Source organism: Pezoporus wallicus, unplaced genomic scaffold, assembly GCF_028554395.1.
Source record: "Pezoporus wallicus isolate ANWC-B61680 ecotype Strahan unplaced genomic scaffold, APGP_CSIRO_Pwel_v1 contig_4684, whole genome shotgun sequence".
NCBI classification, from domain to species: domain Eukaryota; kingdom Metazoa; phylum Chordata; class Aves; order Psittaciformes; family Psittacidae; genus Pezoporus; species Pezoporus wallicus.
Window position 1 is genome coordinate 1,021,724 of NW_026637499.1, and position 24,903 is coordinate 1,046,626.

Sequence of the window (24,903 nt, forward strand, 5' to 3'; positions counted from 1 at the left end):
ATAAAGCCAATAAGGACCCCCTGGGATGAAAGGTACTCTATAAATCTGAGCTGTTATTATTATAAAACCAATCTCCACCGCATCTCTTAATAATGCAGATTAACTATGCAATAACACCCTCTATAATTAGTATCATGAAAGTCAGAGATGGGAAAGGCCAGCAGGTCAGTGAGTCCAGCTGGCACACTGCTCCCTATGGTATGGGGAAGGGGAAACCTCCTGGGTGCACTGGCAGCTGGGAAAAGCAAAAGCAGGCTTGGCATTACCGCGCACCATAAAGGGAATGGTAAACGAGGATGGCACACAAATCACTGCATCGAACCCAGGAGGGCTCTGCAAGTGGCCAGCACCAAAGTCTGGTCCCTCCCCTCCTGTGTGGGTGCATGTCTCCTCTCCAAACCTTTACCCTTTCCTCATGCTCAGGACACAAGGGCGTCACCATCAGCTTTTCATGGGGTGGACCCTGCAGACCTCACTGAGCCCCTGATGGCTGCCTTGGGGGCACACGGGTGTTCCCTGCAGGCTGATGACAACAGGGCAGGTTCCTTGCAGGAGGAGCCCACGTCCCAGAGGGACAAGCATTCCCCAAGACCCTTCACCTCCCATCCCACAAATAGCTCCCAGGTCCAGGATGAGGAGACACAACCTTTCCATACTCATACCTTGCCTAGCAGCATTCCCACACTGGGATCCCACTGCCTGCTCCCATCCTGCACAGGAACCAGTGCTGACCAATCCATCTATCACACTGTTCTGAACCCCATCATCCTCCTCGCCTCCATGGTGTGCCCCTATGGCCATGGCACTTCTTCCCTGTGGTCCCCACTGGCAGTGGCAAGGGCAAGAGGGAAGGTTCCCAGCCTGGGCCCTGCGCTGCTCTGCCCAATTAGTGCTGCCGGGTGAGAGGCTGTGATTGCGCTGTGGAAATGCAAATCTGAGCTTCCTGCTGCAGCAGCAGCTAACAAGATAATGAATATTTTCATCAGCTGCAGAGAATACAAACATCTGCACACACACAAACGTGCTGCCAGGGCTGGGGGGGAGCAGGGAGCAGGGCCACAGGGTTAGGAGCAGCTCTGTAGCATCCCTCGCTGCCAGGGTAAAGGGAAACTCTGCACCTCTGGCTGGTCCCCAAGCCCAGAAAAGCCCATGGGTGATGCTCCATGAGCTTCATGCTGATGTATCTCCAACAGCAGTGCTTTGGCTCTGGATTGTGCCTGTGAGGTTTGGGGTACATATCCGTGGTACCCACATCTCCTATGGGCACCCGCTCTGCCCATCTCTGGGGCCCAAGCTCCCATTTGCAACAGCAACTCACCAATGTACATGGCTGAAAAGCCAGTTTCCAGAGCATGGGCTGAGCTGCATAGTCCTACTCACACCAGGCAGAGAACAAGGCTGAGTACCCCTAGTACTTAAATTACCTCTATTATTCAGTCAATCCGTGTGTTTTAAACACCACCTCTTCCACCCTGGACCCCTGTGTTATCTTCAGGATATTGCCAGCACCAGATTTGCTTTTGTTTTTCCAGAAGAATACAAAAGAGCTCCCAATGCAGTGCACAAGCACGTGCCTGCAGCCTGTCACAAACACCAGCTCCAAGCTGCGCAATCTGTTCTCCTCTTTGGTGGGATGCTAACTTTGAACCGGAGCAGGGCTGATGGAGCGCTGTGCTAATTGCATTAGTCATTATACACTGAATTGAGAGATCCTCAGTGCTTAGCCTGGCCAGCGAAGATGTGCTCAAAATACACAGCGTGTGTCTCTGTGCAACCTGTTGTGGGCTCTGAAAAGGGCTGGATGAACTCAAGAAAGCAGCCAGGATGGCCTCAATGTGAGGCGGGGAGGAGAGAAAATGGGATTGAGAAGAAACAGCTCAGACAGAGACCCTTTGGGGGCTGCAAAGCCATTGCCAGTAGCACGGCCACAGATGGGCATCAGGACATCTCTGCTCTGCAGGCAGCATCCCTAGCATGGCACAGGCTGAAAACAGGGTAGGCAGCGGAGCACCACATCCTTCAGCAGCTCCACAACACTGCTAAACTGCTAACAGCCCCCTTACCTGCTACTGAGGACCAAGGCCGGAGGCATTAGCCTGGCTTGGAAAGACATCATTGCTTCCAAGTAGCATGTCTGAGCCTTCTGAGTTGTGAACAGGTAATAGAATTGCAGCAACAAATAATAAAAAGAGGAATGAAATGGAAGGCAGCCACCGGAAAAGAGATCCATCCATTATCCTGGCCTGAAGGGTAATAGGTAAACAAGGCGGTGGTGTCCCGGCTGGCGCCCTGCTCACCAGCACAGAAATAATAAGCAGTGCAATTATAACTTATGTGCGTGGAGCTTTCAAGACCCAAAGGGGGGGAAGGAGGAAATAGGGAAAGACTCAATAGCTGGTTACATACATTACATTTGTGATGCCAAGGGGGATGCAGGACATCCTCACCCATAAGCTCCGAACCAGGATGTACCACAAAGCCCCCACCGGTCTCTAGCACCCAGATGCGATGAGCACTGGGTGCTGAGCACCCATCCCAGCTCCTGGCAGCACCCACGGCAGTGGGGACACGGGGTGCAGCCTCCCCCAGCAGAGGGACAGCGATGGGGATGTTTCCCAAAGCATCCCTGCGGCAGTGATGGTGCTGAGCTGTCAGCTCCCCCCGTGCCGCCGCCGCCGTGCTGGTTTATTAAGGGCTGAGAAGCAGCGAGGGGAAGAAGTGACAGATTTAAAATTAACTTGCCAAACTCCCCATCAATATTATGACAATTCCCTGCATCGGTTCCGCGACCCGGCGTGTGCTTGGCAGTGCGGCTGTGTGCAGGCAGAGCCGCTGCCGCGCTGGGGCCAGCGGGTACCCAGCCCTCCCCACGGTATCCCGGCCTCCTCAGGGCTGTGCTCAACACAGCTTCCACGGCTGTGAAGCAGCAGCACTGGTTGATGGGTGAGGATGCGTGGAACAGCATCCTCTGAGGACCGGTTTGCAGAGGGAAGGGTGCTCAGCGTGGCAGCCCTGCACCCTCCAGACCCATCCTCCTTGATTATGGGAAGGGGAAAACACTTGGTGCTCGGCAGGGGTTTTGCAGTGAGGTTGTGCCAACGCAAATCCTCTCCCCACTCCAGCCACCAAACCACTTTGGCTGCTTATTTGCCCCCAACACCCAGAAACTGCCTGGATTTGCTGTGTCTCCAATGGGAAGGAATCAAATGGGGGCTGTGGATGAGTGAAGTGCTCCCCATATCCTGGGGCTATGCCAACGACAAGAGCTGGGATGAGAAGCAGAGCCAGAGGTAAGGATGGGAAGGGACCCTGGTTAGGGCAGATGGCTGCTCCCCAGGGAGTGCTCTGACATCCCGTGTGCCATGCAGTAATAATCCAGCGAGTGAAGCTGGCTCCACAGGTAGCAGTCTGGGATTTCTCTGTATTAATGGCATAAAAGCAACAATCTGAAACTGCAAATAGCTTTTAAACAAAACATCTCTATTCCCTCGTGGCAAAGAGGCAGCACAAAACAGATAAGGAATGAATAAACAACCCATTTGGAAAATAATCCCCGGGTGATTTGGGGATGGTGTGGAGTTGGGGCTCTGCCCCAACGTGAGGCAAGGAGGGGGAAATCACTCTAATCCAGTCTTTAGTGAGCTGGATCCAGTGCTGAGCCTCCCGGCTAGACCAAGAGGTGTGACTGGAATAGATCAGCTCCAATCCCATCTATTTATTAACATCATGCAGCATTCCACCAAAGAGAAGAACCTATTTAACAAAAAGAGATGGATGCCCAGAAGAAGGCGGCTCTGAATGCGCTCTTGGCTTAACAATGGAAGGAGCAAGGGTGGGGAGGGTTCTGGTGTGTGATGAAAGATCCCTCCTCTGCCCCTATCAGAGCACCTGCGAGAGACATGCAGAAGCATCACCAGAGGAGCGCTTTGATTTAAATCCTTGCAATGAAACAGCAGCAGCAGCAATGATGTGGTGCACTCCTCCAAGCTGAAGCCTTGATGAAGGCTTGTCCAACAGGTCAGTTGAGCACCCCAATCACCACAGTGATCATTAGTGGTCATTAAACCACCTCAGTACGGAAAAAGCTGTCACAGAGCTCCTAACTCATGACAGCTCGACCTGAGCTGCTGTGGTGCTCACGTCCTGAAGGGCTGTGGCTTCACTGTACTGATGGATGGGGAAAGGGTCCTTGGCACCAGCACGAAGGGATGTGAGGGCAGGAACACAGGCTCTATGTATCACAACAAGGTGCCACACCAGTGCAGGTGTATATATAAAGCACATATAGTGCATGCAGTATGAACTGTTTGATTGCTGCCCACTCCTGTTGTGGGTACATCAGTCACAGCAGCCAGTATTTGCTTCCTCCATCCTTCCCTTGCCATTGAAGTGCCTGGGTGCTGTTTTACCCCTCAGATAAAGTGATGCGGGTTAAAAGGGAAACCCAAAATCTCATGCAGCACTGACTAGAACCAGAGGCTGGTCTAAGGTCTGGGACCTCCAAAACTATACAGCTCTCCCAGTACCAGCCTGGTGTGCTGAGTGCTCACGTCAAACACCATTCTCCTGCTGCATCCTAAAGGTACCTGCTGCACACCCCCATCCTCTCGAGCTGACCAGACACAATAAAGCCATCAGTGTTACACACCAGCTACATCCCAGTGCCACGCCAAGCCATTGCTGGGAGAACCTCTATAAGAGCACATAGTGATTGGACAAGGGGGAATGGCTTTAAACTGAAAGATTAAGGTTAGATGTAAGGCAGAAGCTCTTCCCTGTGAGGGTGCTGAGGCGCTGGCACAGGGTGCCCAGAGAAGCTGTGGCTGCCCCATCCCTGGCAGTGTTCAAGGCCAGGTTGGACACAGGGGCTTGGAGCAAGCTGCTCTAGTGGAAGATGTCCCTGCCCGTGGCAGGTGTTGGAACTGGATGAGGTTTAGGGTCCCTTCAACCCAAACCAGGCTGGGATTCCATGACTCTATGACCACACAGCCATCAGAAGGGTAGAGACTAACCAGTGCTGCAGACCTGGTGACAAAGAGACCACCCCAATGGGATGCAAATACTGGTAACTGGTAGGTGTTGCCCAGGCCAGGGTCCATGAGACAGCTTTTCCCAGCACAAAGGCTTCCTCCCAACCCCATGCTGACATGCCTGGCAAATTGAGAATATCCTATTTAAGAAAGACACTGAAGATGCGGCGACATGGGAAGCAGACACCATTCAACTGACTGTCACATCTGCATAGCTAAAGGATCCCAGCAGTTCTAAATCTCTCTAAAATACTCAGCCCCTTGTTCTGATAGCAGGTTCTTGCTCCTACTTCGCAAAAACAGGCTTTTAATCCCTGGTATTAGGCAGCTTCCTGCTATGTTTCAAATGCACCAAATTAAGGGCTTCTCTAACAGCTGGTGTCTTAATGCACAGAGAGGTTCTTGAATACCTATGAAAATCAGAGGCAAATTACATCTTTCAGTTAATAATTTCTTCTCCATTAACCTCCTTCTCTTCCCTTGTTAGGGGATGATGTAATGGTGCTTCTGCAGCGTAACCCTCCAACACACTGGGCAGCCTGGCTGCAGGGGAGGACACTGCATGGGGTGAATTGAGCTCCTCTCATCACTGCCCAGGGCTTTGGGATCCAACAGGCTGCATTCCAATGGGAAAGGTCAGCCATGCCGACCTTTCAGGATGCTGAAAGCATTTGTGGAGTGAGACATGGTGCCTCCAGCCTGGCTCCGAGCTCTGCCGAGCCAGTGTATCACACACAACACGTGGATGTGTTCTGAAGGTTGCTCTTGCTTTAGACCTGCTTTCTCCTCCCTCTACCGGCTGTTGGACCCGTTGGGATCCCCCAACTGATGCTGGGCACTGAAAATCCTGTCTGTGATGTTGAGGTCGTGCAGAAGACCTGGGTCCCGCTGTGCAGAGCCTCACTGGAAAACGCTTCCTCCCACTGCATGCACCGCAGCCATCACCCAGGGAGCCTGGCCGGCCATGGTCGGGGAGAGGATGGATCACCAGCAGCCCTGAAGACCCATCAGCCAGAGCCTCAGGGAAGATCCAATCCCAACACCAGAGGTCTTTTATCCTGAGAGCAAAGAGGCCAAAGGCAGCTCCAGCAGGAACTGCTCCTGGGACTGCTCAAACCCAGCATCCCCAGGGCAGCATGACTTGAAGAAACCGCATCGACCAGGAGAAACCACATCTCCTAGGAGAAGACCCATCTCCCAGGATAAACCAGACCCACAGACAACCCTGCGTGCTTCCCAGCTGGAATTTAGCCCTGAGGACAGAGATGTGTTTCCTTCCTGGTAGCCATAAAGCAGCCCTTAGTCCCCAGCCCTGGCTGAGGCAGGAGGAGGATGGCTTTCAACCCTCCTGCTTTGCAGGAGGCTATGGTTGAGCTGCACAAGGAGGTTTGGTGCATAAGGACTGATGGCACCAGCTGGGGCTGGCCCTCATTCAGAGGGAGCCTACCTGGGTCTGGCATTCCCAGGAGAACACTTGGGGAGTGTCTGAAGCCCCCGGAGCTGCTAGCTCATGGCAAACCTCAGCTGTGACGGACCTGCTGACGCTTGTAATGTGGGAGGGAGAGAAAGCAAAGAGGAGCCCACTGGGAAAATTGCCTCCGTGTGCTGTCAATTCTCACTTCCAGCGGCTCCAAGCACTCTGCTGGCTCTGCCTTTCTGAGCGCCTCTGTGCTGGTGGAGCTCGTAATTCATCTGCCATGGAGAGAGCAGAAGGCCAGAGTTCAGTGTGAATGCATTGCTAGGAAGGCTCTGCATTCAGCTGGGGGAAAAGCACCCAGAGAAACACTGTGGCCAGCAGTGATGAGCTCCCTGCTCCAGCTAAAACCAGAGGTAGCAATGGGGTCTGGGTGCCTTAACAGGAGAGAAACCCCCAGTGCACTGGGAAGATGCTGGCCGAGGAAGAATCTCATCTGTGTGGGATACGCACTGGACCCTCTCCTGACTGTGATCACTGCTGCTGCTTTGATCATAGGCCCACCTTGGTTTATTACCCAACCAAAGTGTGTCTGTATTCAGGAGAAGTGAAGAAAAATACATAAATAACTCATTTTCCAGTCTGAATTCAGCAGCTACCAGCAAGCTCCCCTCTGTGAGCACTGCAGCTCACATCCTGCTCTCCCTGCCATGCACATCTGACCCCCAGCACTCCTGACATACCCAGAATGCAGCTTGCAAACACCTCTGCTGTCTGCTATTTGCAGCTCTAGTGGGATATCTACTTTCAGCTTATGTTATTTCTCATATATATGTGTGTGCATGTATATATATATATATATATCTCCACAGCTCCCCCCAGTATTGTAACTGGGGACTCTGAGTAAAACCAGCTCACACAGGTTGAAAACACGCCCAAGGAAACACCCTTTCATACAACATGCGATTAAACAGCAGAACTCCTTGTCACAGGGTATCATGGAGATGAAAGACATCAGCGTTCAGAAAGAGATGAGGCAACACTGCCTGGAAAAGCCCACCAAATGCAATTAAACACTTTACAAGACACACACTGGCCCAGAAGGGTCTTGCTGCCTGCAGGAAGGATGAGCAAGTAGGAAAACCATGGATGGTTGCTGTCCCTCTTGCTCTCTTCCCCTAGAGAACCCATCAGAGATGCTGGCTCTGCACCAGTGGACCTTCATCCCATCTCACCATCCCAATGTTCCCAAAGCTAGGAGCAGAACCAGGCCATACCTGAAACTCATCTGGAACACCTGCCCTTGGTTGACGTGCTGGGTCCTGTTGTTATAACCATGCAGCATCTCCCCAAAGAGAGTGTCGTTGAACTTGGCATCCGACTTGAGGCACTTGGGGCCCTCGCAGATGTCAGACAGCATCAGGCAGGACTTCCCATCCGGGGCCAGTTTGTACTCCTCCACGCACCTGTGGAGCACCACAAGCTACTTAGAACCACAGCCTGGTTTGGGCTGGAAAGGACCTTAAAGCTCATAGAGTCCCAATCATGGGCAGGGACACCTTCCACTAGGCCACCCCACAAGCCCTGCCATGGGATAAGTCTCTGATGAGTCCAGCCGAGCACCACCAATATCTACAGCAGCTGCCTGGGAAGGTGCTGTTTTGTGTCCAAACATTCCCAAGGCAAATTCAAGCTCCTGTGCTTTCTTCCACTCTGGAGTGCCCCCATGCAAGGAAACAGCTCCTTTGCCCTTTGGTCCCACTTCCAAGAACATTGTGGGTAAGATACACACTCTCATCTTCGACAGACAGGAAGGGAAACTGAGGCAGACAGCAGGGATGTGATTTAACTACAGACATCAGGGGCATCTTCTGCTCATCCTCTCCTCTCTTTTCTCTGGCCTTTTTCCTCACACTGGCTCCCAGACGACAAGGAAACCTCCATTCCCTGCCTGCCCCTTCCTCTCCATAGCCACAGCCCTCTGCTAACATCAATCCCATCTCCATCCAGGTTTGCTCCCCTCTCCCATTCCTCTGCCGCCTTTTAATGCTGCAAACAAAACCTGCACCCGCCTGTCACACCTTTCCCTGCCTGTTCCCGAGGTGCAGCTCTGCCTGGAAAAGGGATCCTGAAAAACCAAGGGGAAAAAAACTCTCTGCCCTTGGGGATGGAAAACTGAAACGCGGATTCCCTGTGTGGGTTTGAATGGAGACCATGATTTTCTAGACCATCCCCACAAAGGTTTCTGGTGCCCATATGGATTTCCAACCCCTTTGGCAGGCACGGTGCAATGTGCTCGCTCTCAGTGACTCAACTGCTCTGTGCTGCTAAACCAGCATAGAAAAGAAGGTGGTGTGGAGGAAACCAGCAAAAAGGGATACAAAGAGAGAAAGTGACATGGGCAGAGCTCCATGGGCTGCTCTTCCCCAGCTGCAAGCAGCAGCCAGGGCTGCAGGAGATGCTGAATCTGCAGCATCGGGATTTCAATGGATGCTCCTTGGAGTTAATGGTAGGAATTTGCTTCCTTGTGGGTATTTCCTTCCCAAAAGCGCTCCTTTTCCCCTTCTTTACCCTAATCCTTCCCACCGGGATGCGAAGTAGGTTCCTGCGTGTGCCCAAGGGCATGAACCAGCCAAGGGATGCAATGTGCAGAGCTCCAGGGCTGGGCAATGGATGGCTGGCTGGATGGCTGCAGCTGTGCAGCATAAAGCCAGATAATCACTGAGCTCCTTTTAGAACATACTGCAGCCAGGGAGATTTTCCTGAGAGAAAATGCTAAATTGTGTAGGATTATAGGATCTTGGCCAAAATCAGGGATGAAACTCTATTTTAAGAGAGGCACAGGGGAGGGGGGGGGGGAAGTAGTGTTTTTTAAACAAATCCTCCACCTTCCCCCTCCAACACCCAACGTACAGTTTTTGGGTCCCTTCACAGTGAGTCACAGATCAAACTGTGCCGTCACACAGAGGGGGAGAGGAGGAAGGTGCAGCTGCTCACAGTGCTCTGTGCGCTCCCATATGCTTTTGCCCGCAGGCAAACCAGGTGCTTCTATTCCCTACTGGAAATCAGCTCCATAAACAGCTTAAAGTACCTTGGGCACCCAAGAAAACCCTCTCTGGGCTCACTGGTTTGGGGATGGGGTGCAGGAGGGTTGGCAGGGATGGAAATGGGCACAGGTTATCTATGTACAAGTGGGAGACGGAGCACTGGAAGGGACTCACCCGCAGAACATGAAGATAGTGCTGGACGAGGGGTCGTGGGGCAGAGGAAGGGTCTGCTGCAGACAGAGCTGCTCGCAGCCACCGTTGAAGCCATCCGAGCAGTCGATCCCTTTGGAGTAGTCGTAGCAACCGGTGCCATCCTTCATGGGTCGGAGGTCCTCAGGGCACTGCAGAGAGAGAAGGGATGCGTTGTCCTCACAGAGCCTGGAACCATAGCCTGGTGGGTGCCCTCCTTGGGCAGAGCTCACCCAAGAATGATAGGAAAAAGGGTGATGGGCTCAAACTGAAACAGGGGAAGTTCAGGTTAGATATAACGCAGAAGTTCCTCCCTGTGAGGGTGTTGAGGCGCTGGCACAGGGTGCCCAGGCACATGGTAAATGCTCCATCCCTGGCAGTGTTCAAGGCCAGGTTGGATGGGGCTTGGGTGCCATGGTCTAGTGTGAGGTGTCCGTGCCCATGGCAGGGGGCTTGGAGCTGGATGATCTTAAGGTCCTTTTCCAGCCCAAACCATTCTATGATTCTATGAATGATGAATGGGGCACCCCCAAGGGGTGTGCATCACCTTGCACAGCCTTTGGGGAAGAGGCAAGGTCCACAGGGCAAGGACGAGGTCTGCTGTGAAAGCCTCACTCCCCATCCTTCCTCTGGAGGAGGGTCAAATCCTCAAGGCAGCAGAATGACAGAGCAATGAAGCCTCAAGTCCATGTGGGGTGAGGGTGACAACCTCCCTAACACAGAACCATAGAATGGTTTGGGTTGGATGAGACCTTAAGATCATCCAGTCCCAACCCTTGCCACAAGCATCTTGCTGCCTCCCATGGGAGGAGCCGGTGGTGGAGGCAGGATCACAGCCCAGCTCATCAGTTTTCCACAGCCAAGGGAACCATGCTGATTCACAGAAGCTGGCGAGCTGCTGCTGGGTTTTAATTCCTGTTTCCCAGCTGGTTTTCCTTGTCCCAGAAGATAAAAGCCATCAGGTGGCAAATGCCACCAATAAATTGTCACCCGGATTAGAGCGCTATTGCACTGGTGCTATTTATCCCTTTTCACCAACCACACACACACAAGCACCAACAAAAGGGCCGGTCCTTGAAAAAATACATGTATCTTGTCCAGGAGCAGCTGGCAATTAAAAATGCATTATGGAATTCCTTGAGGATGGGTTAGACTGGAGCTTGTACAGGTAGTGATGAAGGCAGGTTATAAATGGCCTCTTGTCAAGCAGAAGAAAGGTTATAAAGCCGCTATACTTTGTGGTTAAAAAAGAAAATCAATTTTCCACATGAGCAAAACGCTGTACATATTAATATAGAAGTTCAGGATGCTCTGGACCCTGCTTCCAACACCAGCAATGTCCTGATGGGACTCACTCTTAGCTACTCGAGGACCAAACTGCCTCCATGGGACAGCAAAGATGCTCTAGGGAGCCCTGGCCCACCTCAGCCAAGCACTGAGAAGTTTCTCTTCACCTCCTAGAAACCCGGTGCCATTTCCCTGTGGCAGCAGCATCGACGCTGCTTCTGCCCTGTCTTCTGTGATGTCTCAAGCATTTCCATACCCAGTGCTCCTCCGACACCTTGCTGGCTTCATGCCCTCTGCTCTGAAGCTCAGGTGGACCTTGCAAAGCTCAGCACCTTCCCTGGGTAAGGTGGGAAGGGGAGAGGCAAGGGAAGGCTGAGAGGCATGAGGCTTTTCTAGCCAAAGGATGCTGGCAGCAAAGGGCCTTGGAAAAGGATGCTGCCTGTGTCTGCAGAGCAGGCAGGGCACAGGCAGAGCCCCAGAGGGACAGCCTGGGGAACAGTAAGCCTGCCTAGGCACGAAGCAGCAGCAGACATGGGAGCAGGAAGCTTTGGAGCTGCACGCACAGAATAAATACGAAGGAGGAGAGGACACTTGGAACAATCTGTGCTTTTCACCGCCGAGCTGCCTGGGAAACAGGATCAGCATAAGTGTGTGTTTGAATCCACAGCTCCAACACTCCTCCCCTGTGGTCTCCTCCACGTCTGCTGGCCCTGCTGTAAGAATGAGGGCTGTGCAAATTGGCAGCAGCACATCTCCCTGGGGGACACGGAGGGCTGACTGCAAACAGCATCTTCCGCTCCACGGCACCGCATCCGCCTCTCTGCTGCTCCCCCCATGCCCACGGGGATGGGGAGGTCTGGGGTTCTGCCCAAGTTCCTCTCTGGAGCTCCCGAGGGACCCTCCAGGGCATTGAAGGCAACTGGATGGGACCTCGAGTCAGCAGGAGCTGCAGGGTCGCAGCCAGAGGAACAGCCACTGCTCTTCTGAGCTGTCATTTGGAACTCTCGCCCTGGCACTGATCCATGTGCTGAGCTCAGCGTCTTCCCCACCCCACAGAGGAAGATGATGGCTTTTTCCCCAGGACTGGGTTAGCAGGTCACCCCTCCCCGTCTTTAGCCCCGCTCTGCTCAAGGCCACCCTTGGGATATTCCTCCCATTTGGGCTTTTAATCATCAATAAAACGTGTTTCCTTTCTGTTTGTAATTATGCATCTTAATACACATTAATTATGGCAAGCAAACAGCTCAGCACAACATTTGCAGAAGAAAGCATCCCCGACACATCCACCCCAGCTCGGCACGGAGCCGGCTCTCCAGCTGCTCTGTTGCAGCAAGAAGCTCTCCAGGGACAGAAAGCTTTGGGAACACAAAGCAGGGACATAAGGAGGTGTCCCTGCTTGCTAGGGCTGTATGGGACAAAGATGCTGGGCAAAGCAAGGGAACCAGTGAGCTCCATGATTAGTGCCGGGCAGGAAAACCAACAGGCAGATGGCAGGAAAGGCAACAGCCTCAGCACGAAGCGGTTTGCAGGGATGAATATAGATGGAGCAACTGTTGGGCACAAGAATACTCTGTTACAGACTTCTCTGCCCTTGGAGATGAGGATTTGCAATCAGGATGTCACACAGCAGGGGGAGAACTAAAGCCCATTTGGGTACAAATATGCTCTTGCCCACAGTAGTCAGAAATGAGCCAGGAAAAAGGCGGCCTGTGCTAATCCCAACCCCTGGGCTGTGCTGAAGGGTCAGTCTGAGCTCCCAGGTGGTCTTAACAAAACCAATGCTCACTGGGCTTGTATAAAGGACCAGATCTGTTATTGCTGACATTGATTTGTCTGGCTCAGACAGCAGAGAACCAATAATTACAGTGAGCTTTAATCAATCCCCCATCAATTCAGCTGCAGTTCCATTTGTGATCTGCCTTGGCAGTGACACAGGATGGGGGGCTGTGTAGGGAAAATGATTAGGAAATCAATAAGCAACTCAATCAATAACTCCATCTGGGCGATCATGGGTGACACATCCCTCCCTGACGCGTGGAAAGCTGGTGAGATGTGGTACCCAAAACCTCTGCCTTTCCCTCATCCGGATACAGGATGAATCCATTTATCCAGGGAGGCAAGAGGATCCTACGAGCCATTAGACAGCAAGTCAAAAGAAAAAGCTGTTTGTGGTTTCTCATGTTAGACCTGCACTGCTTGGGAACTGGCTTCAAACTCCCAGGGCATCCTTCATCCGTGGATCTGACAAGCAAAACTACCTCGGAGCTTGGGAAGAGAGCCTGATATTAATCCGTGTTAGAGAGGAAGAGAGAGGTAAGGGGAGACTCCAGCTCATACTCTGCTCTGCAAAGCCAGGGAGAAGCTGGTTAGCACACAAATGTAATGCCACAACCTTGCAGATCCACTCCGTCTACACAGGAGTGAATTGGTTTCTGTTTGGCAACGTCCAGCCCTGAAAATTGCTCTTGGGACTGGAAAAGAAAACTCAGTTTCTTCTCTTCTTCTGCATTAGCACCGATAATTGAGATCCTGCAGGCTCGACGTGAGCCACAGCCACAAGAACCAAACCCTGCTGCTGCTGAAGGAGGAACCGCGGGCAGCTCGGTGGGGGTTGGCTGACAGAATGGTCCTCACCCCACCACACCACCCATCTGTTTGTGATGGCAGTCAGCAAACGGACTGCAGGTATGCACGGGGAATGGATGTGCTGAATCACAAAGTGCTGTTTCTAGCTGGGTTTTGGAGAAATGGGCTTTTTTCACCCTTTAAATGACATCTCCAAGGTGACACGGAGCGGCAGAGCAGGCAGGACAGGCTGCATCCTTGGGATACCACCAGAGCCTACACCACTGATGAACAGCACCATGGTTTGGAACCAAATGGGATGTCTGTGTCCAGTGCTGCCACCCCAGCACAGTGCATGGCACCGTGTCAGCATGTGGCCTCCTGCCACCGGGACACAGCACAGCTCCTCTACCCACCACCACCATCCTCAGCACGATCAGAGCAAACACAACGGGAGAAGAATCATTGCCCCAGCCTGCTTTGTGTTGGAAGGGACTTAAAGCTCATCCAGCTCCAACCCCTGCCACGGGCAGGGACTCGTTCCACTAGAGTAAGGTGCTCAAGGGGAAAGAAAAGAAGAATCCACTGAAACCTGTACCAGATTGTGTCTGAGGAAAATAAGTATCTGAACAGCAGTATCTGAAGCAGTATCTGAACGAGTCCCTGCTTGTGTTAGGAAAGGAAAGGGCATTTGCTCACTTTCTCATTTAGAGAGCTCATTAGCAGCAAGATGGGTGAGGGGATACTGAAAATAAAGTGTCATTACTGCCACGGATCCCCCAGATGAGAGCACACCAGCTCTTTATCTGAGCTGCCTGCCAGGGTTTCCCACCTCAGCTCCTCTCTTCTGTTAAGTTTAAAATCAAGCCTATCTAATAAACTGTTTCTATAGAGACTAAACTGCCCTTGTCATTATTCTGCTCTGTCTTCTCAACATTGGCTGCCTTTTTGTCAGGAACTTCTGGACTGGGGTATCAGAGGTGATGCTCAGGCGAGCCCGCTCCTACTGCACTCTGGGTACCACACACCAATGTCTGGATGCATCCAGAGGTGAGACCCAGGACTCAGTGCTGCAGAGTGCAATGTCCAAATGAACCCATTTTATCTAGAGCCATCACCACTCCTCACCCAGGAACCTCTTCAGCATAAGACAAGAACATAAATATGAAGCACTGCTGAGGTACAAGCAAGTGCCAGCAGTTTGAGCTCCAGACTATGCACTGGCATGTATTTATTTGCTTGTTGGAGCTCAGAAATGATACAAATGCAGTAAACTCTTCTATGTCCATATATATATACACACACACTTACATATATATATATATTCAGACAACTTCAGCCTTTGCTTTCCTAGCTTATAAGGTTCCAGTGATCAACGCTTTTCAGCAGCAGCAGGACCAGAGTCTGCCTGCACACAGCCTGGTCTCTACGGGTGGGATTTATCTCTCCTTGCCTAATATTAAAGCTGATGTTAGTGACTTAGCATTAGGTCACTAACGTGACCATCACCTCCAGGCCATCTCTCTCCAGGGCCACCCCTGCCTGAGGGCAGTGATGTCCTCACCACCACCCTCCCCAACACCTCACTGTGGGGAGCATCCTTCCCAGAGGAAAACATTACAACTGCTTTCAGAAATAAGTCATTATCTGCCCACTCTTCCTCCCTCCCCCTTGCTTCCTTTTCCCTTTCAAGACCATCAATCATTATTTTAGCCTCAGAAAAATCAAACCCATCTGTTTCCCAGGCTCCCGAGCACACACTGTGATAGCTCACCCTCCTCAGCTTGGTGTCCCTCCCCATGACATGGGCTGGGGCTCCATGGAGGAGACCAAAGCTTGGGCAATGAGGCATCATCTCCTCACCTCTGGCCACTACGCAGCTCTCACATGGACCCTCCTGCACAAGCTGCCATGTGTATGTCAGCATCTCAATTCAAAGTGGGATGGACTTGTTTCAAGCAGTTGATGGGATGCTTGAACAGATACATGTACACAGATAGAAGTGCTCAGAGCTCCTGGAGCAAGGAAATCAACCTAGTGGATACCCCACAGCTGCTCCCCTTCCTGAAGACACCAACAGCACATTTGGAGGTGTTCCAGCATCTCCTGCCCATCAGGGCATCTCCTTTCCCAGGCACAGCAGAGGCTGGCACCTCCCACGACCTGTGGGAGACCAGAAACTCAACTCCTGCTCCACCTGACATCAGGGTACAGCCCAGCCACAGCACACCAAATCCTACAACCCAACCCAAACCCAAAGCCCCAGCCTAGCTGCAATCACAACACATAAAGCATCCCAGTCTGGTGGGGATCAGAGGGGAAAAGGGCTGGAGCCAGCTAAGCCCTTTGAGGAACACTGCTAGAAAAGCCAACACTGGAGCAAATGGGGCTTTTATAACCCAAGCTACTTCCTCCCAGGCACAAATGGATACTTCCAGCTCACCTCAGTGCTTCCTGAGCTATTCCACTTGCTTTTAAACCTAGCCATCACCTTCTGACATGATGCAAACCCCTTCTGCAGCACTGCAAGCAGAGGCAGGTGGGTGGTGGGCTCCCTGCCATGGCCGGCATCAACCACAGCAGCTTTTACTTCTCTGTCATCCTCAAATCCCATTTTTATCTCACGTAAACGAGATCAATCCAAACCTACAGGCTCCTGAGGAGGGGACTTGCTGCTTCCAACCATAACATGAACAGGGAGTCTGCTTCAGGGAGCCAGCTAAAGTTTAATGGGATTAGAGGGGACCTGTTCCCTCCCCATCTCCCTCCCTTGAGCATCTCTAACTTAATGAGTTGGGTGCCTCTTAAGGATGAGTTTTTATTCTTCAATGAACAATTGTCTGTCAGAAAAAATGCAGATTTGATGAAGCTTCAGTGTTTTGTGGGAGTCCATCAATTACAGCTCAAAATTCATTGGGAAATTAGGAGAGGGTTGCATTTTGACGAGGTTGAAATGGTTTGCTTTCCACCGCCTGATTTTGTTTTCATTTCAGGCTCCACACTGGGATAATGCAACGTGTGACGTAAAGTCCCAGATGATAATGCTGGAATTGAACATTTCTCCCTCCTTAAGAGAAGAGATGCTTTGAACCAAAAGATTTTGGACGTTTCACCCAGTTTCCCCCCAGGAATATCAGTTCTCAGCACCATCCACTCCATTTTGAGGCACAATCCACCCCTCATGGTCCCTGAGCTACCTCTGGGTGACTTGTGCTGGAAGGAGGAGATGGGAGCAACTGTCCTCCTCCTTCACTTCTAATCCCATTTCTCCCTGAACAGTTATTCTCTTAAATGAAGCCATTTCCCTGCCCGACTCAGCAGCAGCCAAGGAACAGCCCATCATTTTGATGTGGAAAAGAGCTAAAGAAAAGGATTAGCTCCAGCCAGGCTGTGTTAAGGTTAGGTGCCTGTGTGGACCATGCCAAGTTTCTCCTTCTCTATCTATAAAGGCTGGGATCAGCTCCACACCAGTGTCGCCGTGGGCCACAACTTCATTAAGAGACACTGGTAGTAGATGCTCTCCCTTCTGCCCACTGCTGAGCCCAAGAAACCCTCCTGCCTAATGGGCTGAGCCTGTGACCATGGAAAAGAACAGCTCACACGGTCCTTGTAGGCAAAACATACCTTTTTCTCACTCAGCTTAGAAACAAATCTGCGCTAGAGGAGCCCCAGCCTGAGAGCAGGATGATCAGCGGCACCCAGCTTGGTGGGCTCTCCTACCCCTTCCTGACACCTCTCCCAAGGTGGGATGGAGCCAACATCTTTGGGCTTCTATGGCACACATCATTCTCTTCCAACCTAAAAGATTAAGTCACCAACATCTGCAGGCATCACCCCTCTTACTCCCTTGAGGCTGCAATCCTGCCGTGCTGGGGCTCTCAAACAGGCAGGGCCATGGGGTGGCAGATGCAAGCAACCTTCTTCTCCCCGGGTGGATGAGAGGATTGGCATCAGTGAGTGAAACCATGCTGAGAGACAGGTGGGGAAACCTGAATTAAAGCCATTTTACAGGTGTTCCCTTCAGTCCCTCAGGGCCAATTCACAGGTTTTCATCTTGAATTATAAATCACCAACACATGAGGGTTAAGCACTTCTCTTCCTTCAGCATCCTCCCTCCGAGCTGAGCAGCTACTACTGTGCCAGTAGAAGGGAGCAGCAATACATATATGTCTCAATATATATTCTCCTTTACTAGCAATAATCAGACTTATTCCTTCAGCACACTTAATCCTGGTTTACTGTGATCCCTGCAAGGTAGTATGAAACACATTGCACTCAATGTGCAGAGAGGTTTAGAGAAGCTCATTGGGATTTTGTTTTCTTGGGATATTCCACAAACCCAACAGGAATTCTAGGAAAAGCAGCACAGAATCAGCTTTTCTAGAGCTTGGGGATTGCGTTGCTATGTTTCAGGTGGGGCTTAAAGACAAGGCTCCAGTTAGCAATGCCAAGGTCTTTGCAAGGTTGCAGCTCATCCTTAGTTACCCAAATGAAAAAGGCCTCCGATAAGAAAAGAACTGCAGGAAGCCTTTAGGCACTAATGCCATCTACTGGGTACACGTCAAAACAACACAAAAACCATGAGATTAAGGGAGGGGAAAGGGCCCATCCCCATGGAAAGTATGGGATGGAAGTTGGGGACCGCACTGCAGAGCCTTTGGGGTCTTGTAGGTGATCCCTCGCATGTAACTATGCAAAGCAACATCCTCTTTTCTCCTTCCTAAGCCCAATGAGAGCGTCCTCAGAGATGCTCCACCACGAGCTGCATCAAACCACCCTCCGCCTTTTAACCGAGTCTTTTTAAAGCCAAACGATCAGGTAATGGCAGAGCCCACGCTGCTAAAGAGCCCAGAGATAAATGCATCCCCAAGTCCTCGCAGAATTACTGGAAGCCGTATTAAAGGCCCGGCGAAGCTGGTAACAGATGATGATTATATATAAAAGGAATAAGAAATCCTTGAGATTTGTGCTGCTCCCTGGTTGAGCTGCTGGGCTCCAGCTCTGCTGTGTATTAATTGCTTACAAGGCTGCCTCTGTATTTTATGCTCAGTACCTGCCTGGAACATTTGTTGGATTTAGCCTTGATTGATGAACCACTGATTATGTACTTCTGTGGTCCTCAGCAAATTAATACACTGTTGACTGCTAAAGATTAACAACATGTCCTGATTTGCAAAACAGTGCCCAGAGTAAAGCTGGAGCAAGCCTAGTGCTAAAATTAGTAGGCAAATGCTCCCTGAACTCCATAAAAAGGGGAGAGCTTAATTAAATTACATCCCGATATTGCCCACAGCACTTACCAAATTGGCAAAGGGAGTTCGCAGCAGTTCAGCTCTCAAACTTACTGACAACCCCACAATGACCCCAGCCCTGCTCGCACCCAGCAGGCTCCAGGAGCAGGGCTGGGATGAGGAAGGGATGCGTTACACAGTGCAGAAGGTACCAAAAGGTCACACTCTGGGGATGCAGCAAGCTCCAAAACTCAGCTCCCATCACCTATGACTTAACACCATGAGCATGACACAGGGCTGGGGCAGCACTGTCTGGCCACCAATTAGGCTCTTCCCCAGACAATAGCCATAGACCATGGTCAGAAACATGGGACAGTGTCCTCTAGACCTCTGTTTCTTGGGACCTACAAGCAGGCTGAGTGTAAAACAGGGTTGGGAATGCTGGGAGGGATGGAGCACTGTGCCTTTGGTGTCATCGCCATGGGAAGCAGGGAGAGATGTGGATCAGTGGTGGGGTGCAGCAGCATCTCCAAACTCTCCCCAGGGAGCTCAGCTCTGTTGTCCTCAGCCTGCAGCTGAGACTGAGGAGCTGGGGGGGTTTCACCCCGTGACTGAAGGGTTGTGGAGGGGGACAGAGCAGCCTCATGCTCCTGCAGTGGGCAGAAAAGGGGGTGAAAAGCAGAGGAGGGAAGGATGAGCATCACTGCAGTTATCTCCTGTTCCTATTGGATGCATAGCCCTGGGAGCAGGAGGACAGGGGATGCCCTGGTCCCCGTGTGTCCCCTCTTACTCATAGTTTCTGGGGGAGGTGATGTGCTCAGGAGAATGGCTCCTGCTGCATCTCCATCCTCCCCTGCTGCCCGCTCTGTACAGTTTATCCTCTGCATAAAGCCTCTGTCAGGCATTACAGAACAGGGGGTTATTCTCTCTGAGTGACACAGTTGTCAATTTCCACCTCTCCATGCACCACGTGGAGCCCTGGGCCTGTAATGTATTGACAATTTCAATCTTAATATATCCTGACTTCTAAAAAGAGGCATCTCTTCCCCCAGTGGCACAGGGAGGTTGAGTCCCGATTGCTTCTGACAGTGTCTAGGAGGCCTGTTGGCGTCGAGAGCAAAATAACACCCAAAAATAGGGGGACACCCCCCCAGTAGAGTAAAAAGGAGGTCGGAAAAGGGAATAAAAGGCAACGGGAAAAGCAGAGGAGCACAAGGGGAAGATGGCACCAGGCGCTGCTGGTGACACATGAGGCTGTCACGCTAAATGGCCTTAACAAGCAACCAGAGAAGGGGATAATGAAAACGGAACCCCCGGGACAGCACCGCTTCAGCCTGACCTTTCCCTGTGCTGCATGTAAACATCTTCAATAAATAAAGAGGCACTTAACTCCTGCCTCTGCTCACGTGGGAGGGATGGGGCAGCGGGGGCTCAGCCCGCACGGAGAAGGCAAGGGGCAGAGGTCTGGGGGGCTTCGGAGCAGCAGGGATGGGTTTTTGGAGGGCAGTGGAGTGAGAAGCAAGCTCTGGATCCCTCGCTGGGGTCACCACCCGCTGCTAGGCAGGCATGAGCTCCTACAATAGGCAGACAACAAGGGATGCTCCGGGTTTCCCACCGCTTCTCAAGGCTCGGCCCCCGAGCATCAGTGTCATAGCAGACACCCACCACCTCCACACACAGGGAATCATAGAATCAACCAGGTTGGAAAAGACCTTTAAGATCAAGTCCAAACTTTACCCCAGGAAGTGGTGATTTTGCTGTCAAGGTGAGATGGGGTAGAGCAGGGAGAGGTGCTGAGCTCTGCTGCTCCCACCTGGAAGCACAGTGAAACCCCTCCGTACCTCAATAGCTTGGAGCATTTCAGAGCCTCTGCCCAAAACTAATGGCCTAGGGTCTAATAGGTCTTTTGGAGGGGCCTCAGGAGATTGTCTGGCAAGACACAAGCATGTTCAGAAACAAATCAAAGCTGTGAGGGTGTCAGAGGGGCCCAGAGCAGGAGAGGATGGGGAGATGCTTCATCTTCCTCCAACACTGGAAAGCACACGGCAGGACTAAAAGCAAGGCTGCTTCTGGTCTGTGCTCTCTTGACAAGCAGGAAAACAACCATCAGCCTCAAGCCTTCCTCTTTTGCTCATCTGAGCCCCTGGGCTGCTTCCCCGAGGTCCTTCAGACATATGTGATCTGCTATGAAGGCCCCAGAAGAGGGGGAGAGCCCACCGCCAACACACACATCCCCTTAGCCGCATCCCTGGGGAGGGACAGGCAATGTCCCCCTCTTCTTTGCCCCCCCCAAAACAGACTCCAGAATTGGGATGAGCACCCATGTACCTACCACACAGCCCGTGGAGTCCACCTTGCGATCTGAAACACACTTGAAGTTGCGGGTGCAGCCACCGTTGTTGCGGGAGCAGTCCCGGACCGGCCCGAAGGAGGAGAGCAAGTCATTGATGGTTTCAAAGTAGGTGGACAGCATCGCTTCTTCCCTTGGAGAGAAAAGGCACCGTTAGGGCTGGCAGGGAGCTGGGAACACATGGCATTGGTAGGGGAAGCCATAAAGAGAGCTGCTCTGGTATTCCAATTAGCAAAACCGAGTCAAAGGAAGCTTCCCAAGAGGATTAAGGCTTTGTGATTATACTGTATGGAAGAAGTTTGCTGCATAAGTGACATTCTTGATAAAAATCAACCAGTTATGGGGTTTCAAAGATACTATCTACCATTTCCATGCAAGCTAGCAATGAAGAGGTACTTTATTCATAGCCTGGACTTGTGCGTGTGGTTCCAACCCCATATAGACAGCAGCGAATCCACAACAGTGAAACTCCTCCTGGACATTTCACAGGTGGGACAAGCCTCCCTGAGCACCTGCTCCTCATCCATCACCTGGGGACACTCTCAGAGCTGGAATTCCACATGAAACCTGGCTTTGCACCAAGATGTGGATGTGGTGGCTCATTCCCGTGCTTGGCTCTGGGTGACCTGGAGCAGGGGATGCAGGGATGGGGACAGCTCTCTGCAGCTCTGCTCAAGCCCTTGATGCCTCTGCAGAGCCCCTGGCGTGGCCATGCTGTGACAGCCCTCTTAAGCAAGAGAGAAGCATAAGAAGCATGAGAGCCCTTTGCACAGCAGATTCTGTCTGTGACGAAGCATCCAGGCACTTTGCTTTCTGCTGGGTTCCTGCAAAGGGAACACAGATGCTTCTCAAGAGCTTTAAGCATCTCCAAGGTATTTGTCATCTTCAAAGCACGTTTTATATATTAACCTCTACTTGCAATCCATCTTGGCCAATAGATCCCATCATCCTCTCACCAACAGGACAAAGAGATTAAGCCAAGGTCACAGCGCAAGTCACTGATGGCGAAGGACTTGACCTCCACAAGCTACTTATTAGATCCTCATACACGCAGGACTGCAGATAAACACTGACCCTTCTGACCTTAAAATAAGCCCTGAAGCAATGCCAGGAGTCACAGGTCCCCCCTGCTCTCCCATCAGCACCCAAGCAGCCACACAGTGACTCAATGCCCAGTTCTGGTCTCCCTGTTTCGGGGCGGTTTTCATTTGATAACCCCATGCTTGGCAACGAAACAGTCCCTGAGGACCACAGCACTGCTGTGGGGTACTAGCACTGCATTCTCCATCAGCAGAGGGACCCTGCACGCACACTCAGAGTCACACTCATGCACACTGCCTTGCCAACACCAAATGCTCCTAAAGAATCATGAGTCAGGCATTAAAAATTATATATACAATGAGAGTGGCATAAAAATGGTGAGATTTTAAAATAAATCAAGCACTGGGTGGGTTGGGTTTTTTCCTTCCCTACATTTGCCTTCTGCTTTCTGAGCCTATAGGGTATAATCAAGTTTTTCCCTGCAAACCCAGGCACCACCAAACCCAAAGATGTAAACCCCTGTGCAGTATGGAAGTCACGACTTGGCAGCTTCCAGATTTCCAGGCAATCACAGCATTCCAGAAGCTGGGACTTTCAACAAGGAAAACACCATAAACCCAAGGAGAATTGGCACATCCCTGCTCTAGGGAGGTGGATGGAGGGCAGTTTCTCTGCTACCATGGATCAAGGTGGATGAGGTGCCCCAGCACAGCGGTAGCTCCATGCCCTCCGTGATGCCTCTGGCTGCATCATTACCCCACATAGCAAATTAATGTCTGCACTGTCTGCTTCCACCCCAGTTAATGCTTCCCAATTTCCCTCTTAGTGATCAAGCTTCCGATATTCCCCCTATTCTTGGCCCAGCTCCTAGATTTTCCAGCATATTTGGAACTCAATCTCCCTCTTGTCCTTTCTTGGTGATGTTTCAAATATCTTTAGAGGCCCTTTTCTATTAGCACTCTGTTCCCACCAGAATCTGCAGCTCCTCTGACGTGAGGGAGTGAGAATAGCGAGAATACATTAGATCAGGGCATGTATTTCTGCTGGAGAGAAGATGGGGAGAGAAAGGGCATATTAGTTACTACCCAGAGTATTTACTAACCAAAAAACACTGTTTATTAATGTAGGGAGAATTATTTAAAACACATGACAACTCCTCCACCGCCCACCCAGAAAGCTCAGCCCCATCTGGTCCTCTCAAGGGGTTGCTCATCGTAGGTGGACTGAAAGAAGAACTGTGCCCCCATCCTCCATCCTGGCTTTTCCATTTGGGTACCAAACAATCAGACCCTCCTGCAGCTCCCGCATCCCTGAAAGAAGATGAGAAGCTACAGCTGCCTTACGTGGTGGAAAGGAGACTCTGGGGCTGGATAAGGGCGGCTTTGGGAGGGCAGAGGATGGGAAGAGAAATCTTGCTCTTCAAAATCACGCCTGGCATAATGGTAACCCTTGACAAAGCACAGGGCAGGGGCTGCCGAGCTGGGACGAGCCATTAAGCGTATCAAAGTATTAACCTCCCTGGAAGGTGGGTCAGTGAAGCCAGAGGGAAGCGTTCAAGTGTCACCTGCGAGAGGAGAGGGGTGATGCTGCTGCCTGCGGATGGAGAGAGGCTGCTTGGCCGGATCACTTCGGTGTCATCTGCTGTTAGATCAGAGGAGCATCACTTTGACACGGCGTGCTGACAAGGGGGATGGCAGCAGATGAGAGGGCTGCTGCGATGCTCGGAGCAAGCTGGGAGGAAGCTTTGCTTTCACAGAATCCTAGAATGGATTGGGTTGGAAAGGACCTTAAGATCATCCAGCTCCAAACCCCCTGCAATGGGCAGGGATGCCTCACGCTAGACCACGGCATCCAAGGCTCTGTCTAAACTGGCCTTGAACACTGCCAGGGATGGGGCATTTACCACTTCTCTGGGCACCCTGTGACAGCGCCTTAGCACCCTCACAGGGAAGAACATCTTCCTTATGTCTAACCTGCCTAACCCAGAGGGTCTTAGATGGAGGCACTGCCGAGCCTCTGGCACTGCCAGCCTCAGAGGCTCCTTTTAATTAGGGGGGATGAAGAGCAATAAGTAACTATCCACTTCCTATGATGACTCCCACTTCCTACCCCTGCCCACCCCTCCCTGCTGCTGTACAGGACCACAGCCCTCATCCCCATATCTCAGAGCTGGAGAGAAGGCAGTGCCGACAAGGCAGGAGCAACAGCAGCATCCGACCACCACCGCCCGGCCACGCCACGTTAGGCCAGCACTGATGGATGAATCACTCTCCCTGCAGTAACAAGCTGGCTGCAAGAGAACAGCTCTTTTCTCTTGTTCTCCATCTATCCGTATTGAATTTCACTGAGTAACCCCCGGATCCCATCTGACAAGACAGGATGGAGAAGTCAGGCTCCGCAGTTCGTGCCACGCTTGGAGCACACTGGATAGCCAGGGGAAGCTGCTGGTGTCCCTGCGTGGACACAGGCACTGAAACCACAGGGACCAGGCAGGGCTCAGCACTGGTGTGATGGGGCAATTCCCCACCACCCTGAAGCAGATGCCAGGTCCTATCAAAAAGGGCATTTTGGAGCGAGCAACATAATTTCTGGTGCCAGATTCTCTCCAGAAATAGAGAACTAACATGCAAGCACATGCACACGCTATTTAACTCTCCAGCCCTCTCAAAGACACACGCTGACACCCAAATGATACACTTGTAAATGAGATTCACTCCCCTCCCTACCAGCACCCACTGATTGCAGCCCC

At 51.7% G+C, this 24,903-nt stretch overlaps 1 protein-coding gene across 3 annotated transcripts in view; it reads right to left on the reverse strand.

The window, feature by feature from the left end:
• ASTN2 (astrotactin 2) overlaps positions 1-24,903 on the reverse strand; it is a 330,328-nt gene that overhangs the window by 129,887 nt on the left and 175,538 nt on the right. For all 3 annotated transcript variants that reach the window (XM_057405885.1, XM_057405886.1, XM_057405887.1), the window contains 3 exons: positions 21,096-21,246; positions 9,666-9,832; positions 7,722-7,910 (listed from right to left, as the gene is read on the reverse strand). In XM_057405885.1, coding sequence (XP_057261868.1) covers positions 7,722-7,910; positions 9,666-9,832; positions 21,096-21,246 — 507 coding nt within the window. The remainder of the gene's footprint in view (positions 1-7,721; positions 7,911-9,665; positions 9,833-21,095; positions 21,247-24,903) is intronic.